The following is a 27,769-nucleotide window of genomic DNA, read 5'->3' on the forward strand; positions in this document are numbered from 1 at the left end:
AAGGGGTGGAGGGAGGTGGGGATAGGGGCTGAGCTGTGGGGAACACAAGACAAACTTTTAAGGAAAATCTATAAGATATGGCCGTATCTCCTCCTAACTTCACGCTGGGTTGGGAGATTGACTTCTTAAAAATTCTCTCTTTCTTTTTTTTATGCCCAGAAAACTGCTGCAACACCACAGTCAAGCATCCCCATTTTCCCTGACAGGCTCACAGCAACATGGGGAGTGAAGCAAAAGGGAGTATATGTGAAATGTGGTGGGGGGGGGAGGGCTGTGGGGTTTGACTGGCTCTGTATGGCTAGACTGGTCGGTCCCTGTGGGAATCTTGCCGTCTCTGCACAATAAAACATGGATAGGCCTGTCAGCGCCCGAGATACACACAGCAGAGATAAGCAGCCACTTTTGCATTCCCCCTCCTGTCAGACACACACACGCATGCATATATAGAGCACCAACGCATCCCACCTCATTGTCAATCCTTTTCTCTGTTGGACTCTTGAATGCGTGCCCATACATCCTGGAAGTCTTAATGCAGTCATTAAAGGTTTCATGCTGCTCACTCAACTCAACTTTTCTTCCCGCGCAGCCCACATACATTACAACTGAGAAACGGTGTCAGCTACTGTACAATAAAATCCATGGGTGTCAAACACTGCTTATTTTCCTGAATGGACAACCTGCACTGATGTTATTTATATGGGTTGTACCATTTTTTCCCCCTCAAACAAAAGTTGAGGGGAGGTCAGGACATGCAGCGAGGCTGTTTTATACCTTTCGCCGAGATAAGAGAAATGGTATGCCCAAGATTAGGGCCAGGAAATGTCCTCTCGGGTGGTGGGAAACTTAGTGAGAAACAGAGGCTGTATGTTGGAGGTGTAACCGATAGCTGCCTGGCTTGTTCAACCCCTGACACAGGAGAAAGTTCAGTCTGAACTTGTTGCGGCATGGCCGACATTGGACAAAATGACCTTAACATTTGACGCAAGCAGCTTGTATTTCTATTTTTACCTCATGGTTTGGATCCCCAATACATTATTTCTGCGTCATACATTTGGAAAATATGTGTGCATCTGTCCTGTAAATGTGCATACCGCCCTGTATGTGTGTGTGTGTGTGTGTGTGTGTGTGTGTGTGTGTGTGCATTTGTGCGAGTGTGTGTGTGTACTCTCTTTGAACCCAAGACACGGTTCCCTGCCTGTTCTTTGGAGCAGCGCTGTAAATCAAGCTAGCTCCAGTTCCCTCAGCCAAAGGCCTACATAGGAGAGAAGCCATTTATTCAGTTGCTGTTTCAACTTGTTACTCCACTGCACTTTAGCCTGGTTTCCTCCTTTGCTTGCTGCACCAGTCCCCAAATGCACACACGCCTTTAAAAATGCATGCCATTAAGCGCAATGTCTAGACAACAGAGATCAAACATGGGCATGATCTTCGCTTCTTCAGAGTGAGACAGGAAGCTTTGTCTGTAGGGACATGCGAATGTACTAAAGGGATGATGATACTCAAGTGTTTGGCTTGAGTAAAAGGTCCATTCAAAACTTGGAAATGTCATCTTGTATTTACTTCAGGACAAAAACAGTCACTAAATTGGTTGAGGTTCATGTCTCAGGGTCAGACTGAAATAAGATGCTTCTCACAGGGTCGTAGCCAGGATTTTAGAAAATACAGACGTCCCAAGTCCAAATTTCCAAACAAAACCACACCCTTGTAAGAAAAGGAAAGGGATCACCAGAGTCACTGGTACCTTTTTTACCCTGCTTACCATCAGCATTTTATCATTATTATTGTGTTAGCATGGTGACATCAGTAATTAGATCAAAGCCTAAGTCGTGACTATACAGCCTCACTGAGCCACTAGTATGGCTATAGACTCTTATTTGTTTAAAACAGTAAAAGGTTAAGATTAAAATTGAATCATAAGATCCAACAGTCTAACATTATACACATCCAATATGTGTAAGCTCAGAATCCCAGAGTCCCAGAAATATTATCGAGGGCACGACCTCAGTGACCCCACTTGTAGTAGCTGCAGCTGAACTGTGCTTAAAATAATACATTCTTAAAATGTGTCAGATAACTCACAGTAATTGCATGTGATAAAAAAGATTGTGTATAGTTTATATGTCTGGTTCTGGGTTTAACTACTGGTTATGATTGTCCACAAGAAATTTGAGATTAATCTTTAATGGTCTGCCTGCCAGCCGCTCTGGAGGATATTTAAATTAAATGGAACAAGGATGGACATCAGTGACATGAAGATGAGAAATAATTATATGAATTTGTCATGATACCATGATTAAAATGTGCTTGGCACTCAGATGGACATACAGCTAGAGAGAACACTGCAATAAGAAGAAACTAATTCAAAAAGACAGAAGATAGGGAGGACTTTCATGTGTTTTCTCTAAAAGGAAAATGGGGGGAAAAATGGGAAAAAATTAAAGAGTGCGAGGTTGGGGAGAAGAGAGGAACACAAGGCTGAGCAGAGTAGTGGCTGGCCACAGCAAATGGACCACAGGCAAACTCTAGACTGCTCAACCACGGTGAGTGTGTGTGCCTGTAATAAAACAGTGCCTTAGGTTCCTGAAAATTTGGCAACATATAGACACATGCCACATATCCCACAGCCAAGTGTACAGCAAGAAATATACTGACCCACACACAGACAGCGGCACTTACTATGCAGGGCAGGGCTGAGTGTTGCAGAGATGGGAGCCCAGCGTTGGTCTGGTGTGGGGATTACACATGGTGGAGTTGACCTGCAACTTCTGGTCCTGCAGACAGATAGCCTTAGTGGAAATACGACCTGAAGGGGAGAAAGGCAGAGGGAAAGAAAGAGAGGGAGAGTTTATGTAGTTCTTGCAGGCAATCTGACATGTTCAGCTTTCATGCCTGCAATATAGAACTCAAAATTGTTTATTATAACTTTAAATTGGATTCCTCTTTCAGACTATACTTGAAGCCAGAGAGAGATGGATGAGGATATCTGTGTTAGCTCAGTCTGTATAACTGCCTGCTGGCTGTTGCAGCCTCTTGAGACAAGGAGAGCAGAGTAACAAGGACCACAGTCAGGCAAACACACTCCATCCACTGACAAGTAAGCAGAGAGGGCTCCTGTGAGTCTTTGGGGACCAAAGAAGTCGAAACTTCTCAGTTGACAAAGGTGCTTTTCATTAGCCCTAACACACTTCCTGAACCACACTGAAGCAGAAGGGAATTCTGCACAATCTAAAGACAAATACAGACACAAACATTCAGATAGATATGCATATAGATTACACACTTATTTCTAATCACAGCGCCTGGCAAGCTCCTTGTTCTTAAACAACGCACAATTTATACTGATAAAGATGGAAGATTTTTATTGAAAAATGGGCCCTTGATTTCAGACAGAGGTAGACAAAAGCAGGCTTCTCATTTCTTGCCAGTGACAGTTGATTGTGTTGGCTTGAAATGACAACCTTTGGCAGATTTTGGTAGTTGTAGCTAACTGCTAGCCTCCGGCTGACTTTTTTATGTTTCCAGTTTACTCGTTTTAAAATGAGAATCTTGTAAAGCGAGTCTTAAATATGCATTGGATGGCTACATACATGATACTGTGCTGAAATATTGAGGCTGAAGCTGCATGTCTTTAGAAAAAGTCAGCATACTTACCACTTGAAGAAGCATAATTGTTCTGGTATTCTAGTTTTAAGTATTATAAGTAAGGAAAGATCTTCTCACGACTTTTAATATCCCTGTTTGGCTGCTGGCCTACATATTTGTTTGAATATATTGTTTTCACCTTTAACTTTACAAGAGTTTTATTTGGCAAACTTAACTCTTTCTCAAGTAATTCTGGCTCGATTTGCTTGAGCATTAACTTCCTCTAACATTACTACTGTAGGCAGGAAGGCAAAAGGACACCACCCTCCAAACTCTTTAGATGTAGCGTATTGCTCTTACTACAGCCCTATGCACACCATGTCAACATGTAGAGAAATCTAAAGCTTGACAGGCCTGCTGTGCCTAGTTAAGGTTGCTAAACTGGGATTGGACAGTCGTTGAAGGGTCAAACGGTCAATTAATGTACAAAACACAATAGACACACAACATTCTTGCACTTTATTCCTTCAAATACACATGTACAGGTCTACATACAGACACAAACACACAGTCTCACCTCCAGCACATGGAGCAGAGCAGTCAGATCGCACCACACCCCAGCTGTAGTCGGGTTTCCTCTCAGTGCGAGGCAGCGTGTACTCCCACACCACACCCGGGTTCTTTCCCTGCAGGAGGATCTGTCAGGGAACGACACAGTCAGTCAGAAATGTGTCACATACTCTACAGTCTGTTTTTTTAACCTTTATTCATCCAGGGAAAGCATACCGAGCATCACCCTGTTTTAGCTACGCTTTGATTGTCCAAGAGTTTTCCACTAAGACCACCTATGCTTTAGGGATGCTTTAGGGAATCAGACCAGCAACCGTCCTCCCTGTAATCTCTTGGCTACTAGTGTAAACTGAAAGGTGAAGAATCATGTCAAGTTCACATATCAATCATAAAACACAATAGAGGCCTTTAACACATACCAGTGGTCAGCAAATTGCAACCAAGGGAGTTGTTAGAGAGCGTTTCACTAGTGGTCAGTATTATTCATTTTTCAACTTTCAACCCACAGGACTGCATTTAATAATTATTTTCAATACTGATTAATGTGATTTTTTCCAATGTATTTCATTTATAACATGTTAGTAAATGGAGATACATTTTGTCAGACCAACAGAAAACGCACTCAAAACTCAGATATTGAGTTCAAAGTGTAGTAGTAAGTAGTAAAGTAAAGTAGTAAATAGAAAAAAACTGCAAATCTTCACATTTGAAAGGCTGGAACTTGTGGATGTTTGGTTCTTGACAAATAATTGAAATAACTAAGCAATTCAAGTCAAAATGTTCTTGTTGATTAATCAATTACTAATTCAACTAATTAATGTGGTATGGCAGAATTAAATAACTCTTAGTGAAGGGTTCTCTATTATAGACTAAAGGTAACCCTAGTGTAGACGTGGCAGAATGCTTCAGCCATTTAAGTCCCACTGAGCTGTTGCTCAGTGCTACCTACTAACCAAAGGGCTCTAGAAACATTAAGGAACGTTTTTTCCCCTCTCTAGTTCAAACTGGTTGACCACACTATTATAAGGTCACTTTATTTGGGCGGTACAGTTCACATGTGAGAGACAATTTCCATTTTCTTTCAAGAGTTTGCTCCTTTTTACCACATCCTCTAAACTGACTGGTGATTCTAAGTTACCTTTTTTGCACGATTTATTTGGACACTCAAGTCAAGCAGATGAACTGAAACAGATGAATGAAAGCAGACATACCCATTACAGGAGAAGCAACAGGCTATCATTAAAGCAACCCTCCGAAGATTCACTGACATGGTGAAGAATTTAGTTTGAGATGCATTTTACATACCCTGGTTATAGTGTGTCATTTTAAACCGTTTCAAAACACTGCGGTAGATTGTTTTCAGTATAGTTATGTCTCTCTCACAGCCCAACTCAGTTTAGTTCAGGTTGGGTGGGTATTAATCCTCCATCCATTTGGCAAATTGTGTTATGTCCAACTGTCAACTTCCAGTCCAATATCTGACAAACATGTCAGTCTATCAATATCTGCGATAATGAGCTTTGACAAGTGTATTTTCTTTGGGCACGTCCTAAAGCACAAAAGAATCCACCATCAACCCTCCAACTTAGAAAGCCAAGTACCTCCTGGGTTCGTTCCACATTCAACAGTCCTGGGGCGCTTCCACTGACTGGACCAATCACCTTTTTGCTGCTTGTTAACTATTCCATGAGTACAGTCAGCCCAGTATCAAATAGTAGTGAAAAAGTGCGTATCAAGAGAGGAGCAAGAAGATGTCTAATGTGAGACAAACACATCTGTATATTGAGTTTAAGTACCCGCAGACTTCATTGTACCATGTGGGCATGTGCAGATTCTCTGACAGAGGCAGGCACATTAACATTCACATAATGTCCCATTGAAACAAGCTTATCTGTTTTTGTAATCTGTTATCTGTAGTGATGTCATTCAAAACTTGGCAAAAGCTTGAATTAGGCTTGCTTGCTGAAACCTGCTGTGCATATCATTCTACACTGATGAGAGAATTTTATGTAAATCTGAAAGCAAGTGCATTCAAGTGCAGACGTAGATAGCCTTTTGATTTTGTTCATACCACCAAGCACTGATAATATCACCTAAATCCAAAGATTTCATTAATTCCACACAAGGCTAACAGTGCAATGTCTTCTAAAGTCCATCATCATCAATTACCACTGGCCACGTGACACCTAATCTTGCCCACTAAACACACTATCAGGGTCTGTCTAATGTTCCTTAAGATCAAATGCAAACGTACAGTCTTAGAAAGTTACCAAACTACCTTTGTCAGTCACATTACTAACGTGTTCTTGGCCACCAGCCACAAGGCCAAACCACAGTTTACCATTTGTTCTTTCACTGCCTCAGTCTGTGCCCCCTCTAAATTTCAGGATGTTTAGCCTAAAATGATGAAATTGTGGTCCTTACCTCAACTAAACTGCATGAGAACTGGCAACACTTTAACACCCACATTTCCTTTACGGATGATGTCCACCCAAACCAACACAAACCCTTTTCCACAAAACAACTGTACCACTAACCACACCGGGACTTTATGCTTATCCAAGCAAACCAACTCTTACCAACATTCTTGTTCTTTCACCAAACAATCACCAGTGATGTGAACCAGCAGCTATAAAAAACAGTGTTCGGTAGACCTTTTTTTGGTAATCCCTTGAATAGAGGACCTTCAAATTTTCTAAATAACTGATGTCCCTTTCTGAAGCCAAACAAAATGTTGAATACACCCAACCAACCACAGCGTTAACATTGTCTCCCTGGAGAGAGACTCATTTTCAAACAATACAATACTTTCAGACATATCCAAACCTGTCTCCTTTCCAGTTGTTCAGTCTGGGACAACTGCAGCCATAGCTCATCATCTGACAGATAATGAAACACCAAAACCAGTAAGAAGAAAGATTAATATTCGACCTACCCAAACCAACAAAATAAACAAAACCAAAATCCCACGATCGAGTCAGTCACGATAGCAATGATGACTTCATGCTTTTTCAAGCTACCCAACAGCTCCTTAATACTGTATCATGGACAGGACTTAGACTGGTCTTGTGAAATTCTTGGTAGTCAAAGCAACTGAACTGCAGCACCAAAATACAGCTGTGATGTTAGTCACAACACATACATACATAAAAATCTACCTAAGCTCTATAGTCAGCTAATGACTGAACCTGATCTGCACTGACAACACAAACTGCAATGAATAGTGTATGTAGAGATTGGGCGCAAAGTGAAGCAGTGAGTTGTCACGCACTTTAATCATATGGTTATTATACAATTTCAGAAGTGTTAGTGTCAAAAGGAAACTAATTGGTTTCCATTTTTCAAGTGAAATGGTATAAGGACAACTTTCATAAAGTTGGGGAACTTGTAGAGACAATTTAAAAAGAAAAAGTTTAAATTGGTGCAGCAAAGGATAATATATCCTCATTTTTAGTCTCAAGCTCAAGCTGCAAAAATGCTGAAGCTTACACTTGCCATAATGCAACTCAATACCTTCTTCGATTAGATTTTGTGCCCCCAAGTTTTTAAAGCAGGGTTATTTTCTAAGTCTTTACAAAGCTCCTCTAAAGCAATAGAAGACATTGAGCAATTGTTGACTGAGCAGCTTCTCATGATAAATAAACTAATCTTCATGTGAAAATGGAAGGAGTGCCTGCCTAAATATAACCCAGTTTCAGTTCAAGAGCCACCTGAAAGGATCCTGATTACCTCATAAGACAGGTGTGCACAAAAAACACATTGGAGAGGAAAGTGCTGCTGTGGCAGCCATGTGGCAAAATACAACAATACTTATAAATGTATGTTATAGGATTCAAAATAATTAGATCAGACCAAAAAATGAATTTGAACAAAATAACATTCCAGCCAATCAGTAACAGGGTTCATGCTCGTCCAGAGGACAGGGGGAAATCATCAGCCCAGCTGTCTGTGTGAGATGATAGTCTTCCATCTCCAACACCCATTGACTGGTGGAAGAGAGAGACCATGGCCAATTAACATAGAATCCCATAATGCAACTCAGTACCTTCTTTTATTAGATTCCGCACCCCAAGTTTTTAAAGCAGGTTTATTTTCTAAGACTTAACAAAGCTCCTCTAAAGCCACAGAAGACATTGAGCAATTGCTTTTGCACTCACTGAGCACACTGATTCATGATAAATAATCTTCATGTGAAAATGGAAGGAGCGACCACCTAAAAATATCCCAGTTCATTTCAAGAGCCATCTGAAAGAACCCTGATTACCTGATTAGGGATGCAAAAAACACCTTGGAGACGAAAGTGCTGCTGTGTCAGTCATGTGGTAAAATAAAACAATATATATTCAGTTATACATGTCTGTTATAGTATTCAAAATAATTAGATCAGACCAAACATTAACCACAAATGAATTTGAAAAAACTGACACCACAGTTCCAGCTAATCAGCAACAGGGTTCATGCTTATGCACAGGAGAGGGAGAAGTCACCAGAGCAGCTGTCTGTGTGAGGACATGACAGTCTCCCATCTCCAGCAGCCACTAAATAGTGGGAGACAGAGATCATTGCCATTTCACATAGAAAGTGTTTTCTCATGGAACAGATACACTACCGTTTTATTAAATGTATGAGCACAATCCACTGAGACAGTCTCACAGAGACCCCTTGCTCTGGGATTGACTATTGTGCTCACATGAGACACAATATGAGATACAACAGTCTCATTGTGGTGGATTCTACCATATTTTACTTTTGGTTGTTTCCATGGCAATGCAATTCAATGAAACTGGGGGACTGAGCATCTGAAGAAGCACGAAGGGAGGAGTGTATTTGTTTGTGTGTTTAGCTCAAATATCAACCATCTTTCTCCAGAATCACAGACTCTACCTTTATCCTGCATTAACTGGTATTTTGGCCGCTTGAGGGTGGTACAAACAAGCTGGGAAAATAATATGTTTTAGCACAGACACAAAATACAGCTGCCCTGAGCTCATTTTACTTCAATTATCCTCTTTTCCTTGGATCAGAAAATTGTATTAGCAGATGTTTGAGCTGTATGGCTCTTATTTTGTAATGAGGTACAAATATTTACCTGTGTTATTTAGGTTAATAGATCACATCTACTAAAAGAAGCAGATCTTTTGCTTCATTATAGTGTAGTGTCAGGAACCTCTCATATTTAACTTGAGTGAATGATGTGAGTCTAAATCATCCCGCAGTGGAACATCAGACCACAGAGTGTCTTGGTTTTCTCGACCCAACAACCACATTGCTCATCAAGTCAGATGAGATGATGATGAATTACAATGTGGCGGACACAGATATCAATCTCACCTGTGGACCCACAATGCTTTGCCCTGGACTGGCATGACCTCGCCATGCCATACCACAAGAATGTCAGCTCAGGGGGAATAATCCTACTTGGTATCCACTGAGACCTCCTGAGGCAGCCATATGTTATGTCTGTTCCCTCCTCCTCTTCTTACCTACTTCTTCACCCTCCTCCTCCCTCCTTTCCCCCAACCAGCTGAGCAGCTGTGCAGATGTGAACACCTTGTCACAGTTTACGCTCACACTCCCCAACATTTGTTTTTCTTTGAGTGTTTTAAGCTGAGTAAGAGTCTGGAGGGGATCAGTGCATGCGCCCTCCCCTCCTAGCAGTTTTTCTGTGACAGTGCCAGTTAAGTAGAATGTGTGAAACAGATGAAGATCAGCAGTGAAAAAAAAACTCTACCCTTTCCTTCATTTGGCGCTTTTCATTTGCAGTTTAAGTCCCTATGCTCTGACCTTAACTTCTCACATCCAAAGAGTTCAATTGCAGAATTCTTAATCTTTTAATCTCACTGGCCCCCCTCCCTCTTTCTCTTTTTCTCTCTATCAACCCCTTTCTCCTTTTTGTAATTACAGGACATACTTATAGAGATTATGCTTGTGTCATCTGCAGATCAGCAGCATGCTACCGCTGAGTGCTCTGCTGGACAGATGTATGACTGGGACACACTGACAGAAAGTCTTTAGCAAGCTCCCTACTTCAAAGGATACATTTCAGATTGTTAAAACGTCTTTTTGTGCATCTTCTTTTTGTGGTTTTGGCCACTAAAGGAATTGCTGAGGTCTGGGGATATGGTAACATTGCTAAGTCCAACAGGGCAAGAGAGACAGTAGTTCAATCAACAGTTTTGCCAGGTTATTTAAATTTTGGAAGTGAAGTTAGAAAGTAAGCACACACACATATGAACATGGCTCAACGTGGGTCAAAGACAGGAAGTCTGTCTGAATCGTTTCATTTTTATTTTCTAATAGGTTTGACTAACCTGGAAGTTTTTTAAAACCTCCCTGATCATTTGAATGCTCAAGTTTCTTGCCCCATGTAATTTATTTGTAGTGACGTTGCCATGTTCCCAGATCTCAGCAATAAACTTGGTAAAACACTGTTACTATTACTAAGGGGAACAATGGCCAAATGCAAAACAAGACAGCAATGCTAGTACCTCTGTGACGCTGTACAGGCATTTGAGGTAACTGCTAACTCAAGCATGGCAACATGATCACATAGACAATGCTTACATGCTGAAGTGTTTACCATCTTCACCATCATAGTTTGATGTGTTAGTATGCAAACATGCCATAATTAGCACCACCCACCAAATAGACCTGAGCCTGATTGGTTTGCAGGTACTGGGATTGGATCTAGGACCCATGGATGTCTGTTGTGCTAATCCATCTAATAGATGTTAATGTATTTCTCAGGATAAGTGAAAACCTTGACCTGCTGGCGGCGCTCAAAGAAAAGTTTTTCCACTACACAGTTCCAGCACGACTCGACTCGTTTTTTTTTGCGTTTCCACTAGGGATAGTACCTGGTACCTGATACTCTTTTAGTACCTGCTCTGCACCGGCAACAGTGTTACAGCCATATGGCTCAATTTTCTTGCTTTGTGTGTGACAGAAAGCCACATACAGCAGCAAGTACACCATCGCCTCCATGTCCTCCATTGTTTATGTGTTTGTGTCGCGTATAAACGGCAGTATCGCTGAGCCGTGCTATGACGACCCCGTCCACGTTGAGTAGGTACCTTTTTGTAATGGAAAAGGTCGTTCCTGGAACCGTGTTGAGTTGAGCCGAGTAGTGCTGGAACTGTGTAGTGGAAAAGCGCCATAAGTCAAGGGGATTCATCATCTGGGAACCATGGACATTTGAACCAAGTTTCATGGTAATCCATCCAGTAGTTGTTGGGATATTTCAGTCTGGACCAAAGTGGTGGACTGACCAAAAGACCGACATTCCTCAAACCACACCACTACCATGACTAAAAACAAAAAAGATTTAAGTTTCAAAGAAATCCCCAAATTTTTACCCCCAAATGTCCCATACTCAATGTAGAAGGCATAATTTTCTAAGAAACAACCACGATAGGGGATAAATGATTCTATCCTGGTTAATCTACCCTACAACCTCTTCTGGGAATGACAATAATAGAAGCTGCATCTCTGCAAGCATTCATCTTGCACAATGGGCCGTTCAAATGCCAACAACAGCAGCTATTCTGCTAAACTGCCCACAAACAGAAGCCTCTTTTCTAAAATAGCAACCAAAACAAACACATTTTCCTGATGGCCCAACAAGAGACCAGTGAAGCACTTTAGAAAATATCACCATGGTATTTCTCCTGGATTTACAGGCCAATCATTCCTGCTTTTAACTACAGTATGTCAGTAGCCCAGGGGAATGAGAGAAGACTAGCTTTTACATGACTATCACTTCATCCATGGTGGGGGGAAAAATGTCTAGTCTTCACCTGGTTTCCACTTCTGTTTCCACGCCTAGGGTTCAGAGTTGAAGAGAAAATAAATGCTTTTGCTGACAAAGTTATGTGGGAAGAACATCCCACACATCCCAATACCATTCACTTAAACCTACAGAGTCAAAAGGTGAATGACTAGGCCACTTGTCGAATAATAGTTTTGCTGTCAGGAGGATATGCCTGTCCAGCGTCACATTCAGCTGCTTCAGGATGAGTAAAGACTCGCCCTCCCCTCCAGGCTCTGGCTTCTGACACAAAAAGAGTACCATCAGCTCATAAATCACAAACTCTAATATGCTTAACATCTCACTTAAAGAACCATCTGATTTTATACATTTCAAACCCGACTCTAAAGGGCAGTTGACTTAGGGATTTTTCTCGCTCTATTAGCCTTGAATCACATGTCTGCAACAAAGAGCTTTTGAGGTCAGTGGCCACAGGGGCCACATCCATGGCTTTGAATACGTGTATGTAGACGAGCACGTGACTCTGTGTTTACACTAGAACTGCCAGTACCAAGAGACTGTACCGCATATAAACAAGGGGCTATACAAAGGCTGATTTAGACTAATTGTGCTGTATTTCCCTCTGCCTGATGTCCACACTATTCTCTCTGTCACTCAATTAAAGCTTAAAGGAATCTGGACCAGAATAAGAAAAAAAACATATTTACTGGTATCTGTGGATGCAGGCTTTTGGTTTATTTGTCCAGATTTTATTATATTTGCCCTCTAGATTTCTGCTCTTGTTGCTATTTTCTGTCCTACTTAAGAATCAGTCCATATGGAAACTCTTGACAGTGTATTCTGCATGAACAGACCCTTTAAACAGTTGGCTTTGATTTTGAATTCATCCTTGTTGTGTCATGAAACTTTTGTCTTCTTCTACTTCACCTCTTACCCTCTTTTATTTTATTCTTTTATTGTCTTTCTCTCCCTTTCTCGCTCAAAAAGATGACAGTTTTGAACATTCAATGTGGGGGTTCAAACAGGCTATCATGCCCCCAAAAGCTTACTCAGATTAAAGCCTTTAACCCCCCCTCAAACCCAACATCCCTGATGTAACCAATCACCCTGAAAAATCAATCCCCCACAGCAGCATTACAGGCAGCTGCAACCACCCCTGATCTCTCCACTCTGCCTTCCCCCACCCTAACTTCTGTCTTCATCTAGGTCTCGTCCTGTCCAGACATAAAAAAAGAGGCGCGGCGGCTCTGCCAGGGACCCTGTCACTGTCAATTGCTATAAACGGACGTCACCCGGGCAGTGGCGGCTTACTTCAAACACCAGCGTCTCATTAGTAGGTCCAGCGGCATACAGGCTCTCCGGCTTGTTGAAAGAACGCTGGTAGTCGAACACAGTCCCACCAAAGTGAAACTTCCCCGGCCAGTCCACTGTCCAGTCCCCAGTCAGGTAGTACTTCCTCTTCAAGGAGCGAACTGCCAGGTAGCTGGTGGAGACCTCCATTTCTTGAACGCGAATGCTACGTGCACCAACTGGGACTGTTACCATGGAGTAATACTCTAGTACAAAAAAATGGAGAGAAATGAAACAGTCAGGCTAAATCATGCTTAGATATTTCTGTATGGTTTATTACACAATCAAGATAGCCATCCACATAGACCGAGTCTGTATGCACTGAACCTCGTCTATAGTCTTTTTGTGTTACAGCACATAAATGAAGTGGAACAATCCATAATAAAGTGGGATGAGGTGCATGTGGTGCAGGGTTTTACACAGTGTTCAGTAAAGTCTCCCTTTATCCTGCAGAAGTACTTAGTCTATGCTACAAACTAAGACAAAGACAGGCTTACCGTTAGCCCTGTGCTGAAGGGAGTATTGTCCCTTGAAGAACTTGCAAGTAGAGTTGTCTCCCTTACAGACTCCACAGGCATCCAGAGAGGCCTTAGAACCCAGAATCTGGTCACAGCCCACAGTCTACATACACAAACAGATATTAGCTTTGTTCAGTGCTAGGAAATTAAGAAAAACAGATAAAATACAGTAATACATTAAAGAGACTGTCCATCAACCTTGTCAAGAAGCCCGGGTTTTAAAACCTGCTTGTACAGGTTTTTAGTGCTGCAATTAATAGTCTGAGGTAGACACATGCTGGGACACACAGCACCCTTTTTTGCTTGCAGAAAAAAATACTCCCCACCTTTTTCTTATGCCATCATATGTTCTAAAAGCAATTAGATGACATATTGGCAAGAATTACTTCCTTTACAGTACAGCACATTTGGCCAGCAACATGACTGGTTTAGACAACCAGACAGGTTTTATATAAATCCCCTGTTTAACCCAATTATCTAAACCTCTCATTTGGATGTGGAGCTGAAAGTGCACGCACCAAAATGTCAGGTATAATCATTTATTGAACTGCAGTAATATTAGCACAACACAAGGAGTTGGCTCCTAAATATCTAATAGACATTTGCACTTGAATATCTTCATTTTCACTTGAAGTTCTGAAATATATGTTAGCATGTGTACTGGAGTGATAAAAGTCTCAAAAAGGCAAACATCACATATTAACGTGTTGATTTTTATAGCACGTGTGAGTGTGCCTTTGCCAATTAAAGTCACACAAAAATAGCACATCACACAAATAGCCACAAAACAGTGCAGTTGACCAGGTCTTAAAGTGATATCTAAAAATGCACTTGATTCTTACTACCCCTTATCTGTGCCTCTCCTATGACCTTAAGCTAGTCAAGCACGCAAAGCCATTGCCATGTACTGTCAAGTCGAAAAACTACGTCATGCAACATTTATCTCCCATTGCCACTTGAGAAGAATAGTTTCATTGTGCAGCTTGAATTAATAAAGCCAGTGTACCTCGCACACTCCGTCAATGCAGATGTCTCCTTTGTGGTCAGAGCAAGAGGTGCCATCTTTGACCTTGCTGGACATGGCGAAGAAGAAGTCAAAGTCCTCTGCAATGCAGTACAACTTACAGATGTCTTCATCTGCAAACAGAAAGTACACATACACACTGTAAAAATGGCATCAACAAATGATAGCATCATAAAAATGTGTTAGTTGTAGAGGGAATTCTGATTCACTCAAGTTCTTCTGTGATCTGGTTTATTTGAAGTTACAGTAGCTACTGCAACCTGTTACACATACAGTATGTGCAGCTCCTTCTGAATTGGAAAAGACAGAAACTGACAATGAATGCACCCAAGGGTATTCATGTAGGGCTACAGGTTTATTTTGTAGTTCAGATCAGTTATCACAGACAAGCCTCTACAGCCGCCTTTGATTAAAATAAATGACGGTGAAGGTGACTTGGCCCAAGGTCCCAGAAGGCAGTTCAGAATCTGTTCCTCTCTACATCACCCCCCATTCATCAACAGCTTAAACAGGGCTGGGAAGACGGCCAAACACTGCTCTCCTTCACTGCACTCTCCCTCTCTCTCTCTCCCTCACTCTATGTTACAAAGCTGGCCCGCAGGCTTCCTTTTTAAATCTATCCCCACTGTGTCAGAGGGTGCAGGTGTCTACATGTCTCCCATGCATATTACACAGAGTGATAGTTTCCTCCAGCTTTCTGGCCGTAATCATTGCAGCAGTAAATAGAAGTTGGCATTACAGAAACACTGTTTCAAAGAGATTTGAATTAGTAGAGTGCAGCAGTGTAGAATATAATAGATGAGCAGAATTAAGACAAGAAAGAGCTTGCCCTGAGCAATCTGCAATTTTAAGTTTATTTAGTGTCACTGTGTTGTGTTTGAACAATTAAATTTATTTTCTTGTGCATTATGTGCCAAGAATACATTAAATCATGGGATGTGTTCATAATCCTCCGGAAGCACTCAGTGATTTAAAGATAGAAAATCTCTTAATTCACAAAAAAATTACCTCTTAAAGAAGGATTTGGGGGGAAAAAGTAGTTTTGATCTTCTACATTTGCTGACAAAAGAACCATGTTAAGTGAATTTCACTCACTGTGACCTTATTTAAGTATTTTCCCACAGTTTCTACAATCCTCCATAGAGCAATAAACACGCCCTCAACTCAAGTGTTCAAGGACTGAACAGATTCTTCACAGTCTAATCAACTAATCACCTTACCGTCCACTTTGGTGTAGGGCTTCCACTTGTAGTACCATCCTCGGAAGGGCTTGCTGTTGTACTCAGCACATTGCTGGGCCCTGAAGTCCACTGCATTGAGGGGGCACGGCCTGTTATTGCACAGCTGGTTGAGACGGCTGGAGCCCGAGCAAAATTTACCATTGTTCTGTGGCCTGTATGAATGAGGAAGAAGGAGAGAGAAGCCAGATGGATAAGTGTGTTTTATTGCCAATGGATTGTTACCAATGTGTCAGTAACTCAATGAACATCACTATTTAGAACACTAAACCAAGTGCTCAAATGTAAGTTTATTTCAGAAAAGAGATGAAGCTAGCTGATTAGAAGACAGAATGGTGCATGTGCTGCTTGTACTCATTAAGAACCATTTAAGGAGGTACACCTGTACATGTTCAAATACTCAGATATTTTGGAAAATACCCTTATTTAGTATATTTATCAGGGATTAACATGTCAATAACTCTCCCGTATCTGTCCATTAAACATGAAGCTACAGCAAGTAGCTGGGTATCTTAATTTAGCTTAAAGACTGTAGACAGGCAGAAACAGCTAGGGTAGCTCTTCCTAGCATCTCTGCTGGTAGCCTAGCAACCTCACCATGAAGACAAGACCCATTTTTTATACTTTGAATAATCAAAGATCGGCATGTTTCTCAAAAATAAAAGATTTTCACGTTGGTATCCCCAAATCAGTGTGTTGACCCTGACCCAGGGTTAAGCCTGTTGGAAGACAGCCAAATCCAAAACATCATAATTTAACCAAATAAAAATGAACTCAAAATAAACCTCAAAACTTTTGACAGTACACTGCTAACCCTAATCAAAGTGTAAAAGGTTTTGGATCAACAGGATTAAAGTTCATGTAGGTGCTGTCAAAAATAAGCTTGCATGCCAGATGTTTTCCCACCATGCTAAATCAACACTTTAATTACACAAGAATATATGGTACAGAGCATGAGGTAATGGGCCTTTAATATTCCATAAAAAATAATGAAAGCAATCACCACTTGCTAGAAAAAAGACAAGTAGGATCTTGACATGTATAGTGAGTATTAGGGAGTCATGTCAGACTTCCCAGGCCTTTAAACTCATGCCAGGAATTCAAGCACAACCACCAACAGAGAAAATTGAGTTTAGCTATTTACACCATTTACCCAAAGTGGTTTGCACACACACATAGACACACACACAGACTGAGGAACCATGCGGATCAAGCATGTCTAATAAAAACAATTCACTAAGTGTTACTATGTAATGAAATCCTTGGGCAAGGGAACTGAAAAAGTCCCTAATAGAAACAGTAAACACCAGGAGAACAATGCAACCAGAGGCATATGTCTTTTGAATTTGCTTCACCAGCAACAATATTGAAAATGTCTGCATAAAATGAATGTCAGCAACAATCAGAACTAATTCACTGCATTTTTCTTAAACTCCCACCATTCACCTCCTCTGTTCAGACCTGGTCTCAATCAAACAGTGACTAAGCTGCCAGGAGTGATGGAGCTCCATTCAAGGTGTGTGTGTGTTAGTATGTGTGTAAATCTGCTCTGTGCCGATCTTGCCTCCCTGAGTGGGGTGGGGGGGGGGGGGTGGGGGGTGGATTTGGCGCAGGTTTTCATAGGCCTGATCCTATTAAGACTTAGCAGCAGACAAACGCGGCCCATATGGTAATGTGCTTACGGCGGGCCAGCAGGGGACTACACCGTATACTCTGTCAGTCAAGGCGCTCTGATCAGAGGCGAGCATTGAAGAGGAGCAGTTTACATCAGAATGGAACTGAATGCACTTGATGAATTACTTTGGAGTGGGCTGTCTGAAGAGGCTGCCCCTGGGTTTCACAACACTCTAGATTTCTCTACTTCTTTTCTACTTTGCCCTCTCTTCCCATCTCCTCCTGTCTCCCTAGATCATCCAGTATCATCAAGACTGTAAATCTACTTCCAAAACAAGACAGAAACCAGATATGACAAGTTTTCGGTTTGTGTTTCAGTTACTCCTCTTCTGTCTGTACACCTAACTCCAATGCAGCCCTAAAGGTCCTTAAGGTTGCTTAAATGTCCCAGGAGTCTGGTAAATCTGCCTGGCAACAGAAGCTGAGACCGAACTTCTTTAGGTCAGAGGTCACCATGTCTAGTCTTGTCTTATTCTTGGGTCACCTGTTGCCCCTCTCTCTCTCTCTCTCTCTCTCTGTATTTCACACACATGTAAATACACCCACATTCTGCTACTGTGCTAAGGGCCTAACCCCTGTAAAACACCTTTACAAGTCTATCAGGAGACTCCTCCAAACAGGAGTCTATCTAAGCACCATCAACCCCCATTCCCTATAAAATGAGTGTGTGACAAAATGTACACCACACAAAACCAGGTCAAGATCGTGAACCTAATCTCCCAGGCTTGTTGGTGAGGATTAGGTTGACTGTGTTTGATCTGGCAGGTGGTCTACGGGGGAATGGAGGAGCAAGGAGCGATGTGGAGGGGAGGGGAAAGGGGAGAAGATTCATTTTCCATCTTGGAGTAACTCCTAGAAAGGAAGGCTTTAACCGGCTGATCCAATAGAACTCTTTTAATAGCCTGAGAAAGAGATACATGCTTGAGTCGTAAAATGGATGAGTTTGTGCGGAATCAAATGAATGGTTTTTAAGACCCCTCCTGCTGAGTGATGATTTTGTAGCAGAGCAGAGGTGAAAATGTTCATGAAGCTATTTGATCTATAGGCTCAAGCTCCATACAACACGGGAATTTGAACAGATTTTGTTGAAAATTGGAACCGATTTGTATATTTGAGATTAAAATCATTACAAGCAAGAAGAGAAAAATGTTGTTTACTGTGAAATACAGAGATTTATCATGCAATGATAAGCTCAATCAAGATTGTGCAACATTGTTTGGCAAGGGCTTGAATGTAACAGACATTCATTTATATGGAATAGTTCCACACTCCGCAATGGATAATGTTCAGTTGGCAGGTTGGATTGGAACCGATATTATCGACGTATTGAGTAAAAAGCAGAGGGCCTAAAATTGATCCTTGTGGTACACCCTTATCAAATATCTGGGGAGAAGCTTATTTAATAAAGCATCAAGATCAACAGTGTCAAAACCTTGGGCAGGACTACAAAGAGTGCAGCACAATGTCAATTTCTATAAAGCGAGTTAACAATATCATCCATAACAGCAGCTGAAGCAGTTATTGTATAAGCCTGACCGCTGTAGCTGAAGGGCATTTTTAGACAGACAGGAAATATAAGCTGATAAATGTGTCATATAGAGATTCATATACATGTTACAAATGCACACATGTACACACGTTGCAAGTTGGACACAAAACCAATTCAATTCAAATCAATTTGGTTTAGAATCAGTAATCGTGAAGATTTACAGTAGATTTCAGTGATCTGTCCTGAGATTTGAGGAGAACATCCCACAGACGGTCCAGTTTAGGGGTATGGATGATAACAGAGACAAGCAATCAGATTCGGGCTAATCCATTTTGTTCTCTTCAGATTAGGAGCAGAGGGGCCCTGCCAAAATAATCTCTGTGATTATCGGGGACAGTCGCACACAAACAGACTCTGAATCTCATGAGTCACTGTGTACAACGTGACTCCGGGGTATGCAGCTAGGATTAAGTCAAAGTGTGTATGAAGGGGTACAGTAGCAAGTGTGTGTAGGGGTGGAAGGGTTGAGGGTAGTGATGGAGATGAGAAAGTGTACTAAAACATAAAAAATATATAATGTTCTTGTTTTCCCATCAGATTAGTGACTGATCTGACAACACCTTTGATAATTATATCATGGCTTGGCTTTACTGAAACTGATATTTAGCTCCTTCTATCTCTCCTTCTCCTCTGTGTCCCACTGACCCCATAACTTACCGTTTAGCAACATCAACCTATTTTTCAGAGGCTGCTGCTATTAAGCACTCTTTAGTGCCACAGGAATGATAAACGAAGTTGACAGATAACCTGGTTTAAAGGGCTCTGTGGCCCTTTTTGGTCTGCCAGTCATGGTGTATAATGTGTATCATATGAGGGCTGGTCTGCCTCAGAAAACGTCTTTGATCCCTCAGAGGGATTAAGAGACGAGTCAGCTGTGACGGACAGAACAGCCACATCAGTGTCTGCTTCGCTGTTAAGTAAGCAGTGATGAGGCCAGCGGAGTGAAGAGAGTGATATAGTAGAAGTCTCTGAATATCTGAACTGACTCCTTAATGGAGTGGATGTGATGAAAAAAGGCTTTATGAAACTAGAAAAGGCATAAAAGGCATGAAGAAATGTATGTGTGCTGGCAGTTGAAAATTCATAGAAGTCATAGATGAAGCGTCAGGCGTAATACCAGAAGAAGTTAAGTTAATGGTGAAGGTCTGAAAGGAGTGGCAGTTCCTGTTTTGTGTGTACGCACTGAATCAAGTTGACATCTCAATTTACATGTAAGCCCTAAGTAAAGTTGAAGCATCAGTTCAAAGTGCTGAAAAGAGCTGAAGAAACAGTGTTGAAGTATATGAGATGAATAGACTTGGATGCGTAACGCTACAGTTATACACTTGAATTGTATTATTCTCATTTTTATTAAAATGTCCTTGTTAATATGTCAGTGCAAACATGTCTTATCTTATCTTAATAAAAGGCCTATGTATATCAGCCCATTAACGCAAATGCATTTCCTTAAAGTCCTGCTTCGAATCATATTGGTGAGTAAAAGTCAAATGCAATTCATTTTAAGATGATGAAATGCTTATTGTTACTGTAGAGGAATTAAAGAAACAGCTGTTACAAGTGTCCCAACAATACTGAAACACTGATGTTTAAGTGCTAAATAAACGATCAAATGATCATAAATATAACACATGAAAAAAAGAAACGCATTTTATCACAGGTTGTCTTCGGATGGTTTAAAACAGACTGACCCATGCTGATGGAAAAACTCTGTTTATGCACAGGTGAAGACCTGAGACATGAAAGGGTTTGAGGTGCAATCACTGAAAGCAGGAAAACTCTGAGTTAAACAATAAGAATTTAAAGCAGTGAAAATGTCAGTTGATGTGCGAGTGCTGAGAGCAGTTCAGTTGTCATTTGAAGAGTGAGGAATGAAAGCAGCTGAAATGTCACTTGGGTCGATTTGGGGGAAAAAGTTGAAATTTCATTTGAAGCAGAAGTATGTGCACTATAAGCAGCTGAAATGTCAGTTGGCGATGTTATAAAAATGACTAAATGACAGTGTGAGAAGAGATGAAGACCACATATGTCAACTCTGATTGGCGTACATACAATACACAGCGGCAGCAGTAATTAAGACAGTGACTGCGTGCACAGTATCCCTGTCACTGTCAAAAACATCTTACCAGCACTTTAACACACACAGAAACACACAGTCTCTGTACATACATGTAGGATTGGATATGACATGCCACTATGATCTAACCTCCTATGACTCATTTTTAAATGATGGCAATCATTAATAGTACAGTGTAGAGTACAAACCAATCAGTAGATCCTCTGTGATGAAGTTTGAGATCTGTGCACCAATCAAGATGTACACTGGCTTTGGATATTATCCAATAGTCATGATTTTGCTGGAAACTTTATGTATGTGAATGTGTGTGTGTTCATGCATGAATGTGTGTTTCATATAGCACTGATGTTCCCGCCAAGTACAACAAGGTGAATCTACCTAAGTGAAAATCACATCTTTCCCAGGAACCCTCCAGAACTGTAATTTGCTAAACATCAAGCATGCTTAAAATTCATTTGACAGCTGGCTAGAGACGCAACAGTGACAAAAATTAGAGGTGCTAGGATTCTGTGTTGACTTTTGTTTTTCTGTTCGCACGACGCTGTGCTCGCACGAGTGAGAAAATAAAAACACTGTTAATTGGTTCCACCATCCCCGTCATGACTGTTCCTGTTATGGAGAAGTCGCTAGTTCAAACAATCACTCCTCGAGAATACGTAGCAACCTAAACATAATTAACAACAAAATCAATCATTTCAAACAACTGTAAAATAATGTCAGTGTTCATCATGTGTAATGTAATTTGAGAAAAGAAATACTAAAATCAGTCAGTGGATAACCCATAGTTCATAGTAACGGCAGGAGAGAGGCTGAAATGGCATGAGTGATGAGGAAATTAATCCTTCCTCTAAATATCCCACTGCAGACATCCAGCATCCAAATTTAAAGTGCTGGTGTTGCTTGTGGGCCAAGACAATCAATAAAGTGGTCGCACCATAGTGACAGTACAACACGAATAAATCCAGAAATCTAGTGTATATGAGAAAATAAAGGTGTAAAAACATCTAATAAATCTCCTATGTGTTCTGGGGAATAAAAATGAAGGATTGTGTGTCTGTTATGAAACGCCACATTAAAACTGGAAATCTCTCACGTGCGTGTAATGACATGCACTGAGCACTCGGCTAACAAAGAGATATTCACTGTGGGATGTGGGTCTGAAGAATTATGTAGAATTATGTTTGTGTGAGTGAGCAGCAATGGGGGACGTTCTCTTGACTGTCTTGGCGGCTTTTAGAGAAAAAGAGCATGCTATTAGGAGGTTTTCCTCGTCTGGAGCATGGGGAGAGATAGTCTGTCTGTCTGGACTGTCAGCCTGACTGATGAGAGTGGTTATCTGTGTGTGCGCGCATATGTACAGTATGTGTGTGCATGTCTGCGCTGCTGACAGTTACCTGGCAGACAGCGCTTTCAGGTGTTCAGAAAGGAAGGATTTTGGGGAAACGATGCCTTCAAGAACTGCTTTCTGGCCCAAACTGCGACTGGAGTTTTTATTGTAGAAGCAGCCGTGTGACAACATGAATCACTTTGTTATGTGTTTGGCTAGTTAATGTTTTTAATAGCATCAAAAAGATAGATTAATAGCAGATTACGTGTGTGCAAGTGTGTCTACCTCGGGCTGGTGCAGGAGCGCTCCCTGTGCATGACCCCTCCTCCGCAGGTTCTGGAGCAATCGGACCATTGGGACCAGGCTGACCACTGGCCGTGGACAGCTCTGGGACCGTGCTCCCCATATTTAACACACTGACCCCTCCGACACCACTGGAGAAAAGAGAGAAAGGTGGAAATGAAAGAAGAGAGGAGAAAAAAGAGGCACATAAATAGCTTTCTTATCAATACTTGAGCTTCAGCCCGGGCGTCTTGCCTGAGTTTCCTGGTTTGGACAAACGCCCAGCACCACACCTGGACACCCAGACTCTTTAGCTAAAGCCAAAACACACATGCACACACACACACACACACACACACACACATGCATGCATAGACTGTGCACCACACCCGAGCCAATCCAAGCCAAGGCCCGCACTCACACACATCAGCACCTCTCTCTCGGTCTAAATATCATCTTTCGATATATGAAGAGGTGCAGCTGTTCTGAGTCCAGCTGGGAGAGTTAACAGAGCACAAAATGCTTCTGCAGGTACGTGCATGCACAAGCGGCAAGGATGGATATTTTATTAAGTATTTATTGATTCTGCTGTAGTGCTTTGAATTAAATAAGCAGCCAGTTACTGTAATATAATCTACTTTGAGTTGTCTTCTCTGGATTTTAAAAGTTGCAAGGTTTACTTTGGCTCAGGATAGTGACAATATGTCAACTTAAAGGGTAATTCTAGTTTATTACAACTTGGGTCTTATATTCATGGACATTATTTCTATCAGTTATGAAAATATTTAACTCGTGGAGGTAATTGCTGAGATGTGGGAACATAACGGCAAAGTCGGCTATGTCGAAAGGAAAAACACAGGGCAAGAAACGAGCTGTCAGACGTCGAAACAGGTTGCAAATATGCTAACAGTTTAGTCAGATTATCTAAACCAAATGCTGGTAATAGTCCGTCATTGCATAAGAAAACTATGAAGCTATAGCAGGTATGGTAGGTCAAAGTTAAAAAAGGGAGGCGATGGCTGGTTACAGTGAACAGTTTGGGTAATAATTTGTGGGGGGTTTTCTGGCTTTCTTGTTTCTTACCTGGTCAGATGTCTTTAGTGGTTACAAAAACTACCAAATAAGTTAGGATACGGTGGAATTATCCTTTAAGTAGTGTGTTTGCATCAAGTTTTCCCCCATTTGCAGCAGATGTTTTGTTTGTTTTCCCTCTTAATTCTGATGTTTATGCTCATTCATGTGCAAAAGCATCCAATAAGACACCCGTAGGCTCATATTTACCCATTTATCAGTCCTTTTAAAATGTCTACTGGCGTTTAATTAGTGCAACAGAGAGTCGAAGTGCCTGTCAGAAGGATGAGGGACAGAAGACCTTTCCTCACCATGTCAGGACCACAGTTGGTGCCTTCTGCAGCGGGCATGAACTTGGTCTCACACCGGTGACCTGTGCGGTGACACCACAGCGACTTGCAGATGTCCTGTCAAAGAAAACACACACAAACACACAGGTGGGCGATGTCATATCATATCATATATGGTGTTTATTATGGTCATCCTTTTTCTTATGAGCATGCGCTGTTTCTTCACTCTTTCCTCTCCCCCTGACCGACAGCACCTGCTTCATGCCGGGACCACCATCGCACAGCTCGATAAGCCCCTGATAACAGGCAAATAAGCTTCCCCACAAAGCCTCAGTGTCAAATCTAATCACTGTACTTCTTTAATGAAACGGCCTTTAATTGTATGTGTCATCTGACCCAACAATACAGAGACAGAGCGAGCGAGTGAGCACAGAGGGAGAGCCTGGGTCGAGAGACAGGCGGCAGAGTCTGGCAACCCGCCCAACTGCAACTGGCAACGAGAGAGGAAGGAGGGAGGGTAAGAGCAGGAGAGAGACAGCTCCTGTGTATATGTGTGTGTGTGCATGTGTGTGAATTTGAATCTTTGTCCTCATGCTGATCTACTTCTCTGACACCGAGCAGGTGGCTGACAGCCACACCAGCAGGCTGAAAATCATTCTACATGAGCCCATCAGGGACACACACACAAAAAAAGAAACCCCATAAAGAAAAAAGTGTGAAAGGCAGCCTCAAATCCACTGTTAATCAGCGTGTAGGTTAATTTACCACCCACTGGCTTTGCACACAAGTCTAAGAAATGTAGATGTAGTATTTGATCTTCTGTTAGGGAAACATAGCAGGGATTTAGAAAAGTCATGAATAGCCACAATGATGTCATGTGCGCTAATCTGTCATATATACGATTTGGCCGAGTCGATTTCCCAGCAATTACAAACTGCGAGGGTGGGGGGGGGTGCGTAGTATTTTAAACAGCATTTACATGTGAATCAACAGCAATGAATGCACCTTACATAAAGGCTTATACCAAGTCTAGAAGGCGTGGGGGTTGCAACTAAAGGAATGCATTTTAATAGATTTATGCGGGGGGTTCGAAGTTGTTTTGAAAAGATCATGCTAATTAATAAAGTGCCAATTTAGCACTGCATCATTACCGCTGTAAAGCAGGCAATTCCAGGCCCCATATGATTTGGGGGCTCTGTCTCATTACTGGAGACTCATGTAGTTAAGTCTCAGTTTAGGCAAAAGGGGCACATGAATGAACCTGATTTAGGATTGTTGGGGTGCAGGAAAACTGGGACGATTCAGCTGCTATACATCGCTCTGTACACAGCACAGAGTTAGTTTTAATGATCTAGTGTGGGAATGATCCCTCCTCTCCTCCTTATTCTTCTGCCTTAGAATGTCTTTGTTGGTTCGTGTAACAAAACTGTGTTTCAATTATTGGCCAGATCTCCCTTGAAAACTATTTAAACCCCATTAACACGTACTAACTCAGCAGGTCTTTGGGTGGATCCGGTTTCAATAAAGTGTAAAACGTGCCCAAGAAACAGACAGACTGAAATCCAATTGTTCAGACCACCTCAGGAGTCGATCTGAGACGCGTTCTCGCCAAATGTTGGAAAGTTGTAAAGGCATCCGTCTCTCCAAGAGGCATACGTAATCTTTACTCTTCCCAAGTGTACATAAGTCAGTAAGTGGTCTGTGGAAAAAGCCTCCGCTGGGTCTTTCCTTGTGATGATAGCGGCTAATGTTACACATAAGTTAGCTGTCGTTCTCTCTGCCTCATTAAAGCGACAGAAAAAAAACGGATCCAGTAATTTGAACACTAACAGTTGTACAAAACACTCGGTAGTGCATAAATGTGATTCATCCATGTGTTTACTAGCTTAACTCTTACTGTTTTAACTAAACTGCTAAAGTGCACAAGTTGTTCTTCTGGTGTTTTTTGGCAGTAATCAGGACCCTCTGCACTGGTGTAGGGCTGACCTTGACTTGCAAGTAGCCCTAGAAAACTAAGATGGATTGTAATCAGATTCATGTTCTGGCACACACAGATGCATATATGTGGCTAATTGTAACCAAAGTGAATTCAAGTCTCATCGGGAGTTAATCCAAACATGAGACTCTTGACATGACGTGTAAAAGGCACTTTAAAGACCATCCTGTTTCAATAAAGGAATTAAAATGAGTAAAGGGAAAATCATACTAATAATGTACAGAGTGAGTAACTTACCTTGACAAAATCAAGGCTGCACAGTTTGGCTTTGGAGCCAAACTGCCACTTGCACTGTGTGTCTGCGTCGTACAGCTGCCCAGGAAGCTGTTCGGGGTACTTGTACTGACCGATCTGCTTGGGCTCGTCCACCAGGCAGGATGCCTGGGCTGTTCTGGTGAACACAGCAAACCACCCGCGTCAGTCAGGAACACAGCAACAACAACTGACAAATGGTAAATGGAAGCGTTTGCGCATTCGCATGTAATGATGAGACTTACCCAAGGAAGCGGCTGAGGTACTGACGACTGCAGGTGGACCAGGAGAAGACCCCGTTGTTTCCAGCCAGAGTGGGAGACATTATGTTGCCCTCTGTTTTGCGACAAGGGTTCCCCTCCCCATCATGAATCATTCCAAAACTGGAGGAAAATGTATAAAAGGTTATTTAAAGGACTAAAATCCTTCCTAACAAGACACCAAAACATTGTTATTGATATTGATCAGGCTGATGTCATTGTTTATCCACCTTCATATAATGAAATAAAAATATAGTGTGTTCCATTGAATCACAAAATCTCACTAACTACACCATGCTTGCTGATGCTCGTATGTTTTAGCGATTACTTTTTTCCTATTTTGTCCATAATTAACAGTTTCAGCCCTTAGGTCAACATGTTTCTGGGCATGTTCTCAGTTTATCTGTCTACATTCATTAGGATGTTGCGTCTTATTGATAATCTGATACATCACCAGAAAAAATCACTTTGCCCCCCTAGTTTGTGTTGAAAGCATGCCAGACAGACAGAAGTGGTTTACCGCAACTTGAAATCTACAAAGATCAAACATAAACTGCTTCCTATCTCAATGGAAACGCATAAACATAAACACAGAACCATGCAGCCCGAGGCACTTTCCATTATTCTCTCATAAAGTGTCACAGAGTGGATGAAGTAGTGCTCTAACGTAATGCTCTTATTTCACTGTGTATTTGTTTCTTTAAATCAGACCATATTTATTTCATTTAATATAGATTCATTACATCCACTTGCAGCTCAAGGCCAATACAGTGACTGGTGTGGCGCGACGCTCTAAAATGACAAATTCTGACACATTTTCATCTGTTTTAAGTATACGAGTGCTATTTGTGTCAATGTTTTTGTCGACTTTTACAGTGAAAGCAGCTTTATTACTGAGGCGTGCTGTGGGTGATGTACTGTACACAAACAGTCCTGCAGTCATT

The 27,769-nt window shown here is 41.6% G+C and overlaps 1 protein-coding gene across 1 annotated transcript in view; it reads right to left on the bottom strand.

The window, feature by feature from the left end:
* Positions 1 to 27,769, bottom strand: part of adamts18 (ADAM metallopeptidase with thrombospondin type 1 motif, 18) — a 59,006-nt gene that overhangs the window by 9,358 nt on the left and 21,879 nt on the right. Inside the window, exons 9-18 of the mRNA XM_053317359.1 lie at positions 26,811 to 26,948; positions 26,551 to 26,704; positions 24,339 to 24,434; positions 22,960 to 23,108; positions 16,033 to 16,205; positions 14,795 to 14,925; positions 13,768 to 13,891; positions 13,232 to 13,476; positions 4,160 to 4,280; positions 2,677 to 2,803 (exon numbers count right to left, since the gene is read on the bottom strand). Of these exons, the coding sequence (XP_053173334.1) occupies positions 2,677 to 2,803; positions 4,160 to 4,280; positions 13,232 to 13,476; positions 13,768 to 13,891; positions 14,795 to 14,925; positions 16,033 to 16,205; positions 22,960 to 23,108; positions 24,339 to 24,434; positions 26,551 to 26,704; positions 26,811 to 26,948 (1,458 nt within the window). The remainder of the gene's footprint in view (positions 1 to 2,676; positions 2,804 to 4,159; positions 4,281 to 13,231; positions 13,477 to 13,767; positions 13,892 to 14,794; positions 14,926 to 16,032; positions 16,206 to 22,959; positions 23,109 to 24,338; positions 24,435 to 26,550; positions 26,705 to 26,810; positions 26,949 to 27,769) is intronic.

This window comes from Scomber japonicus, chromosome 1 (genome assembly GCF_027409825.1).
Source record: "Scomber japonicus isolate fScoJap1 chromosome 1, fScoJap1.pri, whole genome shotgun sequence".
Taxonomy (NCBI): domain Eukaryota; kingdom Metazoa; phylum Chordata; class Actinopteri; order Scombriformes; family Scombridae; genus Scomber; species Scomber japonicus.